At 44.7% G+C, this 18,127-nt stretch overlaps 1 protein-coding gene across 2 annotated transcripts in view; it reads right to left on the bottom strand.

The window, feature by feature from the left end:
* The window catches only part of pds5b (PDS5 cohesin associated factor B), a 135,115-nt gene that overhangs the window by 48,023 nt on the left and 68,965 nt on the right, over nt 1-18,127 (bottom strand). For both annotated transcript variants that reach the window (XM_034178235.1, XM_034178236.1), the window contains exons 13-15: nt 15,292-15,405; nt 15,077-15,158; nt 14,929-14,977 (exon numbers count right to left, since the gene is read on the bottom strand). In XM_034178235.1, coding sequence (XP_034034126.1) covers nt 14,929-14,977; nt 15,077-15,158; nt 15,292-15,405 — 245 coding nt within the window. The remainder of the gene's footprint in view (nt 1-14,928; nt 14,978-15,076; nt 15,159-15,291; nt 15,406-18,127) is intronic.

The raw sequence follows: 18,127 nt of genomic DNA, 5'->3' as shown, positions 1-18,127 counted from the left end.
AACATAAACCATTGACAAAGGTTTTATCAAATTCTTTAGCCTGAGATCTTGTTTTTGGCTTGGCCATGACACTTGATTTACTACAACTTGCCATGCTGTGACTTGAAATTACATGTGCAACTGCATGATCACTGTAATAATATCAGTACTTATGTAGCTTTTGTGACTTCTCTAAAACAAGTACTACCAAGTCAGGAGCATTATATATCATAAACTTGAATGTTGTGTTCAATGCAGGGTTCATCAAAAATAATCATGAAGTCAAAACAATTATATTCAAATATTTCAAAAGATGTTAAAATTACAGTATATATTACAGTTTTCTTTTTTGCATGGGGTGGGTTTTTTTTTGTCATGGTAGACACCCACTTCCTATATGAAATATCTCCCAAATTACACAATGCACAATCTCTGAAGTGGATGTAAGCATATTTGAGAGAAAAAAAAAAAAAAAAAAAAAAATTCTACCATTGCCACCTCCTGCTACTAATGATACTGTTTTTGGTATTCTGTGGATAAAACGGTCATTAGCTAGTGTTGGGAATCTGAGTTGTCCGTGTTAAAGCCGAGACTGAGCCTAATCGAGTAGGGGTGCCGGAAAAAAATCAATTCACGTCCGAATCGCGATTCTTATTTATTACGATTCTGAATAGATCCAAAATGTCCAAGAATCGATTTTTAAAAAGCATTTTTTTTAAACATTTTCTTGCTTACTCGCTGCGTGTACTGTTTGTCAGGCAACGGCTTCCGTACTACAGCGTCCCCACGAGGGGAGAGTTCGGCGTGCTTCAAACATTCGTGAACTGTAGCTTAGCGTGGCAGACGAAGAGCTAATTCAGCCTGCACCATCTTTGAAATGTTTGAGCGCATTTTGGATTTTATTATTTGCTGCGTAAGGAGCTTGACATGACTTATGCAGTGTGCAAAATCTGCAAAATGAAAGTCAAGTAGTTCGGAAACACTTCGACTCCGCAAGCCCACATGCTACGCTATGACCCGGAGCTAAAAGAAGCGGAGCAGCGGTATCTGCCGACGACTGACCAGCGGTTCGCTAAACTGCCAGCCAACTCTGAATGAGCAAAGCAGATGAGTAAATTTACATCTAGAATCACTTGATTAATCTTGTAAAGCTGCATTTTCTTAAACATAAACATTTTTTTAAGTAATATAACTATTTCTCAGAGCTGTTTGAATCGAAAATCGATTCTGAATCGAATCGTCACCCCAAGAATCGAAGTCGAATTGAATCGTGAGGTGTTGTACGATTCACATCTCTATAATCGAGCTGACTTGAGCAATTAATGCATGTACAGCAAACAACCTGACAATCTTCTGTAAGTGTTTCTTCTGTGACCACATTTAATGTGGGCTTTTTTTTGTGTGCCTGTAGGTGTATGGCACGCAGGTTTTTTTTTTGTTTTGTTTTTTTAATACAACTTGCTCATTGTCAGCTGCACCTCCAAAGCACACATCCTGTTGAATGTTTTACAATATATAAACTTAATAATTAGTGCAGCAGCTAAGAGAATATTTAGAGCAAAATCATTCAAATGGTGATACATACACGCACCAAAGTTGGCACACAAACTCCTTAGACATTACTCTTTTGAAAAAACCAACTGGCCACTTGAATTTTCAATAGGCAGCCAGGTAGGGGTCACTTGAAGAATTACACAGGGCTCAAAATTAAAAATGGTCAAATCATTTTGAAAACTACACCACATTATTTGTCTGATCATAAAGATTCCCAAAACGTATAGGTTGGACTATCTATGACTGAATGATCAGGGGTTATGGGGTAAAAACATCAAATCAATTAAACATCAAATCATCAACACCCACGGACATTACGCCAGTTTTTTTGGTGCCTGCAGCTGAACTGGTTCACTTTTTGGCCAAAAAAGTGAGACGACGGCGGAGAGGGAAACGCGCTGGAGCTCTCGTGCGCCTCAGACGAAGGGGCACGCGCACGCCCCTACCTGGGATATTTCTCTCCAATGTCCGCTCACTCCACAACAAGCTGGATGAGCTGGCACTGCTGATGAAGAAGAATAGAGATTTCTCCTCATCTTGTGTACTGTGGTTCACGGAGACGTGGTTAAATGCACAGACACTGGACTGCGCACTCCAACTAGAGGGATTCCAACTCCTCCGCGCAGACAGAGACCGAGCATTCTCTGGTGTAAAAACTAGAGGGGGTGGACTCTGCTTCTATATCAACAATGCCTGGTGCTCCGATGTGACTGTGATCTCCCAACACTGCTGTCCCTCTCTGGAATATCTCCTCATAAACTGCAGACCGTTCTACTCTCCACGTGAGTTTAACTCTTTCATACTTTGCTCTGTGTATATTCCACCGAGCGCGGACGTGCAGGAGGCCGAGCGCGCGCTCGCGGATCAGATTATGAGCGTGGAGAGAGACTTTCCGGACTCTCTTGTCATAATTCTCGGTGATTTTAACAAAGGAAATCTCAGTCAGGAATGACCAAAATACAAACAGTTTGTTAAATGCCCGACCAGAGAAGGGGGCACGTTAGATCATTGTTACACGACAGTGAGCGGCGCCTACCGAGCGGTGGCCCGTGCAGCTTTGGGACTCTCAGATTACGTGATGGTCCACTTGATCCCCACGTACAGACAGAGACTTAAACTCTCTAAACCTGTTGTGAGGACGTCTAAAGTGTGGAGCAATGAAGCTGTAGAGGAGCTACGCGCGTGCTTGGCCACCACGGATTGGGATACGTTTGAGGCTTCAACAGACAGTCTGGATGACTACACGGACACTGTGACGTCATATATTCATTTCTGTGAAGACAGCATCATCCCACAGCGTACCAGGGTGAGGTATAACAATGACAAGCCCTGGTTCACACCTAAACTCCAGCAGCTCCGTCAGCAGAAAGAGGTGGCTTTCAGAGAAGGAGACAGAGACAGCTATAGAGGTGCAAAGTACAGATTTAGCAAGGAGGTGGCAAAGGCTAAATCCATGTACAGTTCAAGGCTGCAGCGAAGGTTCTCTGCCAACGACTCGGCCTCTGTGTGGAGGGGGTTGAAAGAGATCACCAACTACAAGCCCAAAGCACCTCGTTCTATTGACGACCTCAAGCTGGCCAACGACCTGAACGTCTTCTATTCACGGTTTGAAGACAAGGACTCACACCTCCCCACCCCCCACACAACTGGATATTCAAACACTCTGGACCTCCCCCCTCTCACTGCTGCCCTCCCCACTCCCCCTGTTGCCCTCTCGGTCCAAGAGGAGGACGTGAGGAGACATTTCAAAAGGCTGAATCCACGTAAGGCCCCGGGCCCAGACTGTGTCTCTCCTGCCACCCTGAGACACTGCGCTGATGAGCTGGCCCCAGTCTTCACGGGGATCTTCAACACCTCCCTGGAGTCATGCCATGTTCCAGTCTGTTTCAAGTCCTCAATCATAGTTCCAGTCCCCAAGAAACCACGCATCACTGGACTTAATGACTACAGGCCTGTGGCTCTCACGTCTGTAGTCATGAAGACCTTCGAACGCCTGGTTTTATCCCACCTGAAGTCCATCACCGACCCCCTCCTGGACCCCCTGCAGTTTGCCTACAGAGCCAACAGGTCTGTAGATGGCGCCATAAACCTGGCCCTGCACTCCATCCTTCAGCACCTGGACTCCCCAGGAACCTACGCTAGGATCCTGTTTGTGGACTTCAGCTCTGCATTCAACACCATCCTTCCAGCTTTGCTCCAGGACAAGCTTTCTCTGCTCCACGTGCCCGACTCCACCTGCAGGTGGATCACAGACTTCCTGACGGACCGGAGTCAGCGTGTGAGGCTGGGAAAAAAATGTCTCAAACACTCGGGTTCTCAGCACAGGATCTCCACAGGGCTGTGTCCTTTCCTCTCTGCTCTTCTCCCTGTACACTAACTGCTGCACCTCCAGCCACGACTCTGTAAAGCTCATCAAGTTTGCGGACGACACCACCCTCATCGGACTCATTTCGGATGGGGATGAGTCTGCCTACAAGAGGGAGGTGGACCGGCTGGTGACCTGGTGCAGCAGCAACAACTTGGAGCTCAACGCCCAGGAAACAGTGGAGATGATCGTGGACTTCAGGAAAGCCACAGCCCCCCCGCCCTCCCTTGCCCTCACCAACAGCCCCATCACCACTGTGGTCTGTCACCGCTTCCTTGGCACCACCATCACCCAGGACCTCAAGTGGGAGTCAACCATCAGCTCCCTCATCAAGAAGGCCAGGCAGAGGATGTACTTCCTGCGGCAGCTGAAGAAGGCCAAGCTGCCTGTCCAGCTGATGGTGCAGTTCTACGCGGCCATCATCGAGTGCATCCTCTGCTCCTCCATCACGGTGTGGTACGCCGGGGCCACAGCCAGGGACAGACACAGACTGCAGCGCATTGTGGCCTCTGCTGAGAAGGTGATCGGCTGTAGCCTTCCATCTCTCCACGACCTACACGTCTCCAGGACTCTGGGCCGAGCAGGTCGGATCACAGCTGACCCTTCTCACCCTGCACACAGTCTATTCAAACCACTCCCCTCGGGCAGGAGGCTACGGTCCATCAGGACCAGAACCTCCCGCCATAAGAACAGTTTCTTCCCCTCTGCCGTTAGACTCATGAAATCCTCATAACTCAGTCACCTTAAGCTTAACTCTGTCACTATCATCTTATCACAGGTCACTTTAGACAGTGTACTTTGGTTTTTAATTGCACTCCTCCTACTGCACTGTTTTTTCTGTTTCTCTGTTGCACACAGCCTTTCATATTTCTTTTTTTTTATCTTAGATTTTATCTTATTTTGACACATATGTTATATTTTATCTTAGCATTTTATCTCTTCTCAATGTTGCACCATTGTACTGAAGCAAATTCCTAGTCTGTGAAACCTGTTCACTGGCAATGGCAATAAACTTCTTCTGATTCTGAAGAAAGAAAAACAGCAAAAATGGCGATAAAGGTCAGTTTCAGTTTGTACAGGGGTCAAAAGTTAAAGTTGCTCCAATTTTGATAAAAAAATGATGCAAATTATTAGTTAACAGGGTTTTTAAAAGGAATAGTTTGGACCATGTATCATGCTTAGTTATCATGTTATGGGGGGACATATGTCACATGTCATAGAATCCAATGGATGCTGACCTTGTTTGACCTTTACTTTGGAGACCAAACATTCAACACAATCAAAACTATTCCATTTATTAAACCTAGGCCTGGGCGATTTGGTCTAAAAATAAAATCTCAGATTTTTGTCAGAAAAAATTTGACTTTCAATTTTTTCCCCCCTACTTTTTAAAAGAAAACATTTAGTACAAATGACAGAGATAACTCAAAACAAGTTTTGCTTTTATTTGATCAAAAACTTAAAACTAACCTCTACTTACCTCCTGCAATTGAAGCTCCAACTGTTCTTTTGATTTTAAAAATCAAAAGAACAGTTTGCGCTCTTGTTCCCCTTGTAAAGTGTGACATTTCTCACACTCAGCTGGATGCCTCTGTTTTAGATGCTGGAATAAGTTTGTTGTTCAGCTGTGTTTTGTTGCAATGGGCTTTCAGGGTTCTCCCCAGAAATGTTTAGTATAGCGGTGCTGTTGGCAATTATCACCTGAAGCGGCGCACGTTGTGAGTCATTTCAACTGTTTTTTGATGCATTGAAAGCAAGAATAATAAACAAAAAAATGACACTTGTGTTGTAATATCAAAGTTCTTTTTTGCATGTTTGTAAGTTAATAAAATAAATAACATTGAAAAGTTTAAAAACACATTCATGTTTGATGGACATAACATTTGCTCTCTTCTTCAAAAATGACACACTGTACCTTTAATCCAGTCAGAGTTTTTCTGTCATGTTGACAGTTTAGTTTTTTCTTTTTACCATTTCTGAGTGGGATTGCATACTTTTTAAAAACAATATAATGCCTAATTATCTTGTTTCAAGAAGAGCTAAATCTGGAATGATTTGTTTGTCAAATCAGAATCAAATTTATGGCAAAGTAAGTTCTCACATACAACTAATTTGATGTGGAGTCACTGGTGCCTAAACAACAATAATAAAGGAAACGAATAAAAAAAAACAAAAAAAAACCCACTTCTGTAAGAAGTAAATTTGCTCTTTTAAAGATGAAACCCTGGATGAAAAAACTTTCTGAATCAGTTTTTCACACTTTACTGTTTCACTGAGGCTGTGTGCTGAAGATGATCTTTGATTAAAATTGCTTCGCTGCTTTTTTTTTTTTTTTTTTTTTTTTTTTACAGTGTGGAGTGTCTGTTGTTCACACTTTGTCCTCCTCCCTCTCTCTCCACCACCTCCTTTCTCTGTGAGGGAACGAGAAGAGACTCGTCACTCGCACACCGTGGCTTATTTGAGCAAACTTTGGAAACATGAAGGCTTTCATCTGTAAAATAAAGCCTTAATGTGTCACTAGCTATGCAGGGTTTTTATTGGAAGACAAGCTGTTTTTATTGGAAGATGTTGATGGCGATTTTGTTCTTTCACTGAGAGATGCTGTGGCTCAGCTCGACTGGCTGCCGGCAGGGGAGGGGTGAGCAGGCAGCAGTCCGTTGAGCACAAACAGCCTGGCTGGATTAAAAAAATATAATGGCACTACAAAGTTGTTCCATTGTCTGGGGAGAACCCTGGCTTTAGACAAACTTTGCAGCATGCAGTCACTTGTTCCATGACTGTCGTAGCTAACCCAAACCACTAACGAAACTCACTCGCTCTTCCTTAGCGGTAGCCATGTTTGTTATTGTGTGAAGAAAATGCGATGGGGAGGGGGGAGCTATGGAGGTTCCTGGGGACAAAAAGGTGCGCTGCTGCAAGAGGAGAAAAAAAACTCACTTTTTTTTTTTAAATAGTCCGCAACAAAAAACTTGAATTAATCGATATCGCCCAGGCCTAATTAATCCTATTAGCTCAACCAATAATTTGCATCACTTTTTACCAAAATTGAAGGAACTTTAACCTTTGACCTGTGTACAAACTGAAACTGACCTTTGTCACCATTTTTGCTGTTTTTACCCCATAACTCCTGATCATTCAGTCATAAATAGTCCAAACTATACCTTTTTGGAATCTTTACGATCAGACAGATAATGTGGTGTAGTTCTCAAAATGATTTGAGCATTTTTCATTTTGACCCCTCTGTAATTCTTCAATTGACCCCTACCTGGCTGCCTATTGAAAATTCAAGTGGCCAGTCGCTTTTCAAAAGAGTAATGTCTAAGGAGTATTTGTGCCAACTTTGGTGCTTGTATCACCATTTGCACAATTGTTTCAGTTATCTGCTGCACTATAATACCATCATCGGCTTTTCCTTTGCTATAATTCAGAGTGGCTAACAGTCTGATAAAAGTTCAGAGCCGATTGCTTCTTGGAACCAGAGATCAGTCTTGTGACTTTTCCATCTCTGAAATGTAAATTTCAGTTCTATTTCATTCCTCCTGACCGCCAGAGGGTGGTGCTTTAGCACCTGGATAACTACATGTGCGCAGCACAGAGGTCGAGAATATATACCAACAAAGTCACGCCATTGAATGTGACCTGGGTGACGTCACTGGTTGTCTTTATATACCAGACGCACCCAGCGCTCGCTTCTTTTTCTACATTCTCGCATTCTTAGAGGTTGAGAACGCATTTAGCTGCAATTGCCGCTCTCGCTTGTAGCCTCGCAACCCACCTTCGGTTGGAGCTACGGGCACTGCACACGTCCTCCAGAGGCTGCGAGACACGGCTTCACCGTTTTTTGTATTCTTTGATGCCTGTCGTGAGTACACCTTCCTAAATGCCGGGTGCGTGCCTTTGCCGCTGCACTGCTGGGTATTTTCCTCTGTGCACATGAGCTGTGTTGTTTCGATGAAAGCTGGCTATTTGTTTAGTTGTGTCACTAACCCCGTTAACTACGTGGTAGTGTGTGTATCAGAACCAGTATAGTGTACTGTGTTGGGCTTGCCGTGAGTGTTTTCCACTCCTTGAAGTACTTCATCTGCACTGCCGCCATTTGCTAAGTTTAACAGCTCCACTAGCAGCTAGTGTTGTCGTCGTTGCTCTAAGTGACTTAGCACTTGGGCTGTGAGTTTTTCGGCTGTGTGCATCGTGTTATTACTGTGGCTGTGAGTGCTTCACGCTCCGTGCCTCGTGCCGAGTCTGCGGCTGTGAGTGCTTCACGCTCCGTGCCTCGTGTCGAGTCTGCGGCTGTGAGTGCTTCACGCTCCGTGCCTCGTGTCGAGTCTGCGGCTGTGAGTGCTTCACGCTCCGTGCCTCGTGCCGAGTCTGCGGCTGTGAGTGCTTCACGCTCCGTGCCTCGTGCCGAGTCTGCGGCTGTGAGTGCTTCACGCTCCGTGCCTCGTGCCGAGTCTGCGGCTGTGAGTGCTTCACGCTCCGTGCCTCGTGCCGAGTCTGCGGCTGTGAGTGCTTCACGCTCCGTGCCTCGTGCCGAGTCTGCGGCTGTGAGTGCTTCACGCTCCGTGCCTCGTGTCGAGTCTGCGGCTGTGAGTGCTTCACGCTCCGTGCCTCGTGTCGAGTCAATGGCTGTGAGTGCTTCACCCTCCGTGCCTCGTGTTACTTTTTACACTGCGTGTGATTCACGTTTTGTCTTAACATTTGTAACCATCAGGGCTTGCCATCTGCACGCAGTCCACAATGTTGATAGGGCCTTTGTTGCATGGCTGTAGTACCTGTTTGGCTCCCATGAGCCCAGATGATGGACATAAGTTTTGCCCCTCGTGTCTTGGGATCGGACACCTGAGAGAAGCCCTGACTGGCGATGCCTGCCTTAAATGTGCCAGCATGCCACTGGCAGAGAGATCTGCTAGACTTGCGGCATTGGAAAGTGGAATATCTAGTGTGACTTTGGCCTCCAGCCCCAGGAAGGAACCAAAGTGCCGTAAACGCCCACATGCAGGAGCCCCTTCTGCTAAGAAGGTTACTTATGACCATGCTTTGGCTGAAAAGGTCGAAACATTGACTTCTGAGTTTGCTCAGATTAAGTGCTTGCTTCTGAATCTACAGCCAAGGGATGCAGTGACAGTTCCTGTTGTCCCTAATGAGGCTGATTAGACCAATGTAGTTACTCAGCAGGAGGAAGATGTCGTGTCTATTGCTGCAATTGATTCCTTGTACATGACAAGTGATATAAACTGTGCGGAGGATGAGGATAAGAGAGGTCTTCCTTTCGTCGGCTTTCGTCCTATCCTCGATCTCCGACGTCTGAATCGTTATATCAAAGTGCTGCAGTTTCACATGCTCCGCACAGTAGACGTCCTTCAAACTATCACACCAGGAGACTGGTTCACAAGTGTCGACTTAAAAGACGCCTATTTCCATGTGCCAGTGGCGCCTCATCACAGGCAGTTTCTCCACTTTGCTTTCAAAGGTCAGGCATGCTAGTTCAGGGTGCTTCCTTTCGGCCTCTCTCTCGCCCCTCGTACATTTACCAGATGTATGGCTGCAGCACTAGCCCCACTGCAAGCTCTTGGATTAAGAATCCTACCCTACTTAGACGATTGGCTTGTCTGCGCGCCGACTCAGGAGCAGGCGCACAACGACACAGCTCTTCTACTGAACCATGTCTCTCATTTAGGACTCACAGTGAACTTTGCAAAGAGTTCTCTTGTTCCCAGTCAACAAACGACCTTCATCGGCATTGCCATCAACTCCCTGACAATGACTGCATCGCCATCCCCGCAGAGAGTGGACGATGTAATTCGTCTCGTCTCACACATTCAACGGGCTGTGATGCTGCCTTTTGGTTTGCTGCTCCGGTTGATGGGCAAATTGACTACAATGTCGCTAGTGGTACCTTTGGGACTTCTGTTCTTACGTCCCCTACAGATTTGGATCAACAACCTAGGCCTCAATTCAAAGTTGCATCAGCACAGGCTTGTACAACTCTCCAACTAGTGCCTTCTGCACCTCAAACCCTGGGGGAACATGGACTTCATCTGCAAGGGTGTCCCTCTAGGCTCTGTTCCTTCTCACCAAGAGGTGGTTGTTACAGATGCATCACTCAAAGGTTGGGGGGCCGTGTGGAAGCACAGGATGGTGAGGGGTGTCTGGAGTCCTCAGGAAAGACTCCAACACAAACGAGCTGGAGCTTCGCGCTGTGCAACTGGCTCTCAAGCATTTCCTCCCGGCCCTGAGAGGAAGACATGTTCTTGTCCGGTCGGGCAACACGTCAACAGTCTATCACATAAACCATCAGGGGGGCACCAGGTCCAATCACTCATTGGCAGAAACTCTGAAGCTTCTCTTATGGGCGTTGCCTCGCCTTTAGAGTGTCAGAGCAGTTCATCTGCCCGGTGTACAGAACAGCGCAGCGGATTTACTCTCCAGACAGAAACCACCACCGGGAGAGTGGAGACTGAACCCGATTGTGGTCCAAATAATCTGGCAGAAATATGGTGCAGCGGAAGTGGACCTTTTCGCTTCAAGCACCTCAACACATTGCCCACGATGGTACTCCCTCTTGGAACCAGAGAGCCCGCTGGGGCAGGATGCATTGGCTCACCCGTGGCCGAATTGCCTCCTTTATGCCTTCCCTCCTCTCCCGCTGCTGATGTTGACACTGCACAGGATAGATCAGAGCAGCCACAGGGTGATGCTGGTTGCTCCATTCTGGCCGGGGAGGATTTGGTTTCCCATGATTTACAAACTCCTCGAGGGAGAACCTTGGGCTCTCCCGGAGAGGAAGGATTTGTTGTCACAGCTACAGAGGAGGATTTGGCACCCTCACCCAGAACGCCTTCAACTGTATGTGTGGCTGTTGAGGGGCCAGACTCTTTAAGTTCTTGTGACCAGGCTGTTGTTCAGACTATCCTGAATTCACGTGCTGCTTCTACCAGGGCTTTGTATGACAACACATGGAAGCTGTTTGCGCGGTGGTGTGAGAAACACAAGTTAGACCCGGAGCATTGCCCTGTGCCTATTCTCCTCAAATATTTACAAGAACTGCTGGAGAAAGGACTTTCTGTCGCTACCTTGAAGGTTTATGTTGCTGCAATCTCTCCCCGGCACGTCTACGTTGATGGCCGGTCAGTGGGTTCACACCTCTTAGTGTGTCATTTTTTGAAAGGTGCTCTACGTTTGCGGCCTCCAAGGCTTGCACATGTATCTTCATGGGACCTTCCTCTAGTCCTGGAGGGTTTAAGCTTATCCCCTTTCGAACCAGTTGAAAGTGCTGATCTTAAATGGGTGTCAGTGAAGACTGCCTTTCTACTTGCACTGTCTTCGGCTAAGCGGGTGGGAGAGCTCCATGCCCTATCAGTCGCTGGGGACTGTTTGCGATGGAATTCTGACGGATCTGGGGTTACGCTGTGGCCTAATCTGTCCTTTTTACCCAAGAGAATTTCAACTTTTCATGTTAACCAGCCAGTTTCCTTGGCTGTGTATGTCCCGCATTCTGCTCCAGGATTATCTGTTTCAGGTTCCCTGTGTCCTGTCCGAATGTTGAAGCAGTACATTAGTGCGACTGCCGGGATCCGGAAAACGGATGCCCTGTTTGTGTGTTACGGTGATCACAAAAGAGGCTGTGCTGTCTCAAAGCAGTGATTCTCGCATTGGGTCGTGGATGCCATTTTACAAGTATACAGGTCCAGAGGTCTTCAGCCTCCTAAGGTTACATGCCATTCCACCAGAGGGGTGTCCACCTCCTGGGCTGCACTGAGAGGTGTCCCTTTGAGTGATATTTGTGCTGCTGCTACGTGGGTTTCGTCCTGTACCTTCGCCTGCTATTACAGACTTCGGCGGTGTTGTCTGCTTCCACTCGCCACTGCTGATGCAAGTGTGACTCTTCGTGACCTTGTTGGTATTAAGTCATCCAGGTGTTAAAGCACTGCCCTCTGGCAGTCAGAAGGAATGAAATAGAACGAGAGTTACGAATGTAACTACGGTTCTATGAATTCCGGATGACCGCCAGAGTTGCTTGTCACTCAGTCTTGCGAGTTCATTCAGAAAAGAAGCGAGCGCTGGGTGCGTCTGGTATATAAAGACAACCAGTGACGTCACCCAGGTCACATTCAATGGCGTGACTTTGTTGGTATATATTCTCGACCTCTGTGCTGCGCACAAGTAGTTATCCAGGTGCTAAAGCACCGCCCTCTGGCGGTCATCCGGAATTCATAGAACCGTAGTTACATTTGTAACTCTCGATTTCTCATTTGGTTGCATTCTGCATACAGTATGTGTGAATGAGCACACAGCCACACATACATTTGGTTACGCAGATAAATTTGATGTGGCTTCAGTTTAAGCTAAAATTATAATGTACATCATTTTCTCTTTTGAAAATATACAAGAGCACTGGGGATAAACAGCACAGCTGTCTGCAGTGAATATGGGCGGGCCAGTGAAATCTCTGCGCTCAATTAATGATTGCAGCACTTGAGTCAATCCATATATGGCTAAGATCGATAAATAGGCTTGAGCTTTGTCTCGATTGGCTCACTGCTACTCGTAACCTTTTTTTTTATGATTCCATCACACATGGAACACAAGACTAGTGTCAGCTCATTGCTGCAGGGAGTATTTGCTGACGGTGTGACAGCTTACAAGTTCAACTGCAGTATCATACTGTTACTGTTGGCTTTATCTAGATTTTTGTTTGATTGTGTGTACTTTACTAGTGACAGGCATCGACAGTATGTGGCAGCTGGCAACAGCCTCGTGATTAACTTGCAAATAGTTTGCAGTTTATCAACATTTATATAAATACTTCCAAAACTTTAGATAAACCTACATCTGTTGTGACATCACAGCAGGTGATTAACTACAATAAACAACCAGAGTGCAGTTATGGTTTATCCAACCCAAATAGCTACAGGCTTTTGTGGCTCATGTGGGAGATGTAAGAATAGCTCATAAAGCACAACAATGACCAAGAAAGCACCTGCAAGTGCACTTTTAATTTTTTCCTCGCAAAGTATTTAGACAATAATACAATGCAAACAATACAATGATTTGCAAATCCTCTTCAACCTATATTCAATTGAATACACCACAAAGACAAGATATTTAATGTTCAAACTGATAAACTTTATTGTTTTTGTGCAAATATTTGCTCATTTTGAAATGGGTGCCTGTAACACCTTTCAAAAAAGCTGGGACAGTGGTATGTTTACCACTGTGTTACATCATCTTTCCTTCTAACAACACTCAATAAGCGTTTGGGAACTGAGGACACTACTTGTTGAAGCTTTGTAGGTGGAATTCTTTCCCATTCTTGCTTGATGTACAACTTCAGTTGTTCAACAGTCCGGGGTCTCCGTTGTCGTATTTTGCGCTTCATAATGTGTCACACATTTTCAATGGGCGACAGGTCTGGACTGCAGGCAGGCCAGTCTAGTTCCCGCACTCTTTTACTACGAAGCCATGCTGTTGTAACACGTGCAGAATGTGGCTTGGCATTGTCTTGCTGAAATAAGCAGGGATGCCCCTAAAAAGATGTTGCTTGGATGGCAGCATGTGTTGCTCCAAAACCTGGCTGTACCTTTCAGCATCGATGGTGCCATCACAGATGTGTAAGTTGTCCATGCCATGGGCACAAACACACCCCAATACCATCACAGATACTGGCTTTTGAACTTTGTGCTGTTAACAATCTGAATGTTCTTTTTCCTCTTTTATTCGGAGGACGCAATGTCCATGATTTCTCAAAATAATTTGAAATGTGGACTCAACAGACCACAGCACACTTTTCCACTTTGCGTCTGTCCATTTCAAATGAGCTCAGGCCCAGAGAAGGCGGCGGAATTTTTGGATGTTGTTGATGTATGGCTTTTGCTTTGCATGGAAGAGTTTTAACTTGCACTTGTAGATGTAGTGACGAACTGTGTTAACTGACAATGGTTTTCTGAAGTGTTTCTGAGCCCACGCGGCAAGATCCTTTACACAATGATGTTGGTTTTTAATGCAGTGGCACCTGAGGGATCGAAGGTCACGGGCATTTAATGTTGGTTTTCAGCCTTACGTGTACAAAATTCTCCAGATTGTCTGAATCTTCTGATTATATTATGGACTGTAGATGATGGAATCCCTAAATTCCTTGCAACTGAACATTGAGAAACATTGTTCTTAAACTGTTGGACTATTTTTTCACGCAGTTGTTCACAAAGTGGTGATTCTTGCCCCATCTTTGCTTGTGAACGGCTGAGACTTTTGAGGATGCTCCTTTTATACCCAATCATGACACTCACCTGTTTCCAGTTAGGTGTTCTTTGAGCATTCATCAACTTTCCCAGTCTTTTGTTGCCCCGTCCCAACTTTTTTGAAATGTGTTGCAGGCATCCATTTCAAAATGAGCAAATATTTGCACAGAAACAATAAAGTTTATTAGTTTGAACATTAAATATCTTGTCTTTGTGGTGTATTCAGTTGAATATAGGTTGAAGAGGATTTTCAAATCATTGTATTCTGTTTTTATTTACATTTTACACAACGTCCCAACTTCATTGGAATTGGGGTTGTATTTAATTCGGAGCTGGAACATACCATTCAACGAGGCTTTCACCTCATGAAATATTCCTACCATTGAACTCAAACATTCATTATTTGTATGTTGTTAGCTAAATACTATGACCTTCAATTCAAGCATTTAAAATGAAAAAAAAAAAAAATTGATAGACATTACACTCTTTTGGAGGCAATACACTTTACACATTTCATCAGTTTGTGGACAGCTGCAGGCCTTTCGGGGTGCTAAAAGCAGCCGATGTCAAAATGTAACATTTGTTTTAAAAATCCCTGGAAGAAAATTTGAACTACCATCAAAACTGAAGAATTTCCTGATGTTGCCAGCTTCATTGCAAACAATGATTTTTTAAAATTGTTATATATTTATCAATATACAGTGGCCAGAACCTGCGATGAGCCAAACTTCATGCAACTTTGCTGATACACACGAGAGCGAGAGAGAGAGAATGTCTGAATGAAGATCTTACGTGTGATCACCATGACTTTGGCAAATACAGCCTTGCTTGATGCTTCAGACTAGAACAAAAACATACACAACAGAATACATTTACAGCTTGTAAAGTGGGAAACAGCAATACATCATTTAATGGGTGTGCTGTGCTTTTTGCCGGTAACCTTTGGTTTTTTGATCAGGTCCAGCAGATCTTTGACATGGTGTCTCAACAGATTCTGGCATTTCCACATCTCATTCAAGGCCCTGAGAGGCAGTGAAGTAAAGACAGGAGAAAAAGAAAAAGCACAGCGGTGGTACTGTAGGAATTTACAGGCCTTCTTTCTGACTTCACTTTACAAACAGTCTATGTTGCAGTAAATTCCCCGGTTGGTCTTACTTGACTGCATTAGTATCCAGCGTGGCATACAGGTAGTAAAGACACTTCATCCTCTCAGTCGTTTCCAAGTTGTGAGGAACCATGTACTGGGCAAAAACCCGCTCCACCAACAACCTGTGAAAGAAATGTGTAACAAAGTGCCAAACTCAGAATGAAGGATATCCCAGGAGACCCAAAGACCTTAAGCTCACAGTCCTGACAAACTGTGTTAAACACAGCTACTTGTAGGATAATAGCAGACAGCTTGCAGGGAAAAGGATCACATTTTAATGAGAATTTGCTGAGGAACTTCAAATATTCAACTGCAGCATTTCATATTGTTCCACACTTTCAGATGCCTGCTAGAATACAGATTTTTGTTGTTTTTGTTGTTAGCAGTTGTTCCACAACAGCAGAGTAATTTAAAGAGTATTCTACTGTTATGATCATGCACTACTTCAGTCATTACTGGTTACACTATTACAAATCCAGCAGACAGAGTTCAGTGAAATTAGCTTTCAAACATCTTTCTTGATAAAATTTTCTCAAGTCCTTACACACATTTCACACAGAATTGGAAATGAAGATGAACATAAATAATAACTTACACATGCAGTAATATTTTTTGCAACAAGAGCTTTAGTATCAAGGTGGAGAAAGAGATTCTGAACGATATTTGAAATCATCTAGCAATGCAACAGTCACCATTTCAATTATTTTGACATTTTTAGAATGACTTTCTTCAGCTCTCAAGAGGTACGAGAGTATAGGACTGGCGTGCCTAATCAGTCAATCACGGGCTGAGTTACCGTCAATCACATGGAGAAGAAGAAGAAAAAGAAGAAGAAGAAAAAAAAAGCACTGGACTAGAGAGGATTTAGTGCTGCTATAACAGACTGATGCAGCAGGTGGCAGCAATGCACCAACAAGGATGCCAGCTGCCGCTAAACGCCAGAGTCAAAGAAGAGGTCTTCTTCTATGGTGGATAAGAAAAATGAGAATTTTCATCCTGTATTATTTTTTCATTATTTGAATGACAAATCCATCTGTCTTATCTGCAATGTAAATGTGGCTTTACTGAAGAAAGGGAATTTGGAGCAGCATTTCAGACCATTCACAAGAAATACGATGCATTGGGTCGTGGATGCCATTTTACAAGTATACAGGTCCAGAGGTCTTCAGCCTCCTAAGGTTACATGCCATTCCACCAGAGGGGTGTCCACCTCCTGGGCTGCACTGAGAGGTGTCCCTTTGAGTGATATTTGTGCTGCTGCTACGTGGGTTTCATCCTGTACCTTCGCCTGCTATTACAGACTTCGGCGGTGTTGTCTGCTTCCACTCGCCACTGCTGATGCAAGTGTGACTCTTCGTGACCTTGTTGGTATTAAGTCATCCAGGTGCTAAAGCACTGCCCTCTGGCAGTCAGAAGGAATGAAATAGAACGAGAGTTACGAATGTAACTACGGTTCTATGAATTCCGGATGACCGCCAGAGTTGCTTGTCACTCAGAGTCTTGCGAGTTCATTCCGAAAAGAAGCGAGCGCTGGGTGCGTCTGGTATATAAAGACAACCAGTGACGTCACCCAGGTCACATTCAATGGCGTGACTTTGTTGGTATATATTCTCGACCTCTGTGCTGCGCACAAGTAGTTATCCAGGTGCTAAAGCACCGCCCTCTGGCGGTCATCCGGAATTCATAGAACCGTAGTTACATTTGTAACTCTCGATTTCTCATTTGGTTGCATTCTGCATACAGTATGTGTGAATGAGCACACAGCCACACATACATTTGGTTACGCAGATAAATTTGATGTGGCTTCAGTTTAAGCTAAAATTATAATGTACATCATTTTCTCTTTTGAAAATATACAAGAGCACTGGGGATAAACAGCACAGCTGTCTGCAGTGAATATGGGCGGGCCAGTGAAATCTCTGCGCTCAATTAATGATTGCAGCACTTGAGTCAATCCATATATGGCTAAGATCGATAAATAGGCTAACTTCTAACTTCTAACGCTAACCTGGCTAAATCCCCTCTGCTCGCTCAAAAAGTCCAAGAACTGAAAAGTCGGCAAGCAGCACAATGATTCATGGTCCATAAATACGAGGTCTGTCAATAAAGTATAGGTCCTTTTTATTTTTTTCAAAAACTATATGGATTTCATTCATATGTTTTTACGTCAGACATGCTTGAACCCTCGTGCGCATGCGTGAGTTTTTCCACACCTGTCGGTGACGTCATTCGCCTGTGAGCACTCCTTGTGGGAGGAGTCGTCCAGCCCCTCGTCGGAATTCCTTTGTCTGAGAAGTTGCTGACAGACTGGCGCTTTGTTTGATCAAAATTTTTTCTAAACCTGTGAGGCACATCGAAGTGGACACGGTTCGAAAAATTAAGCTGGTTTTCTGTGAAAATTTTAACGGCTGATGAGAGATTTTGAGGTGATACTGTCGCTTTAAGGACTTCCCACGGTGCGAGACGTCGCGCAGCGCTCAGGTTCCGCCACAGGAAAAACACCTCTGTTGGAAGCCTTAAGGACAAGTTGGAACATGTCCAGCTGTTAAACAATTTCTTCTATACTCACTCCACTGAAAGCCATCAAAAGCCGCCTGGATTTTACAAATGGTTATCAACACGGAGGTGTTTTTCCTGTGCCGCCGCACCGCGTCGGCTGCAGATTTTTTTTAATGAAAGACGTGCGGACCCGTCCGCACGTCTTTCATTAAAAAAAATCTCCTTTAACAGTGGAATATCCGGATAAAATGCTGAAACAGACTTCTTCTGAAACTTCTCTGTTCTCTCACGACATCCTGGATCAATAGAGCCTGAAATGTGGAGGTTTTCAGCTTAAAACAGGCT

Source organism: Thalassophryne amazonica, chromosome 9 (genome assembly GCF_902500255.1).
Source record: "Thalassophryne amazonica chromosome 9, fThaAma1.1, whole genome shotgun sequence".
Lineage (NCBI taxonomy): Eukaryota > Metazoa > Chordata > Actinopteri > Batrachoidiformes > Batrachoididae > Thalassophryne > Thalassophryne amazonica.
Note: the sequence above shows the minus strand (reverse complement) of the source record. Positions and strands in the feature narration are given on the sequence as shown.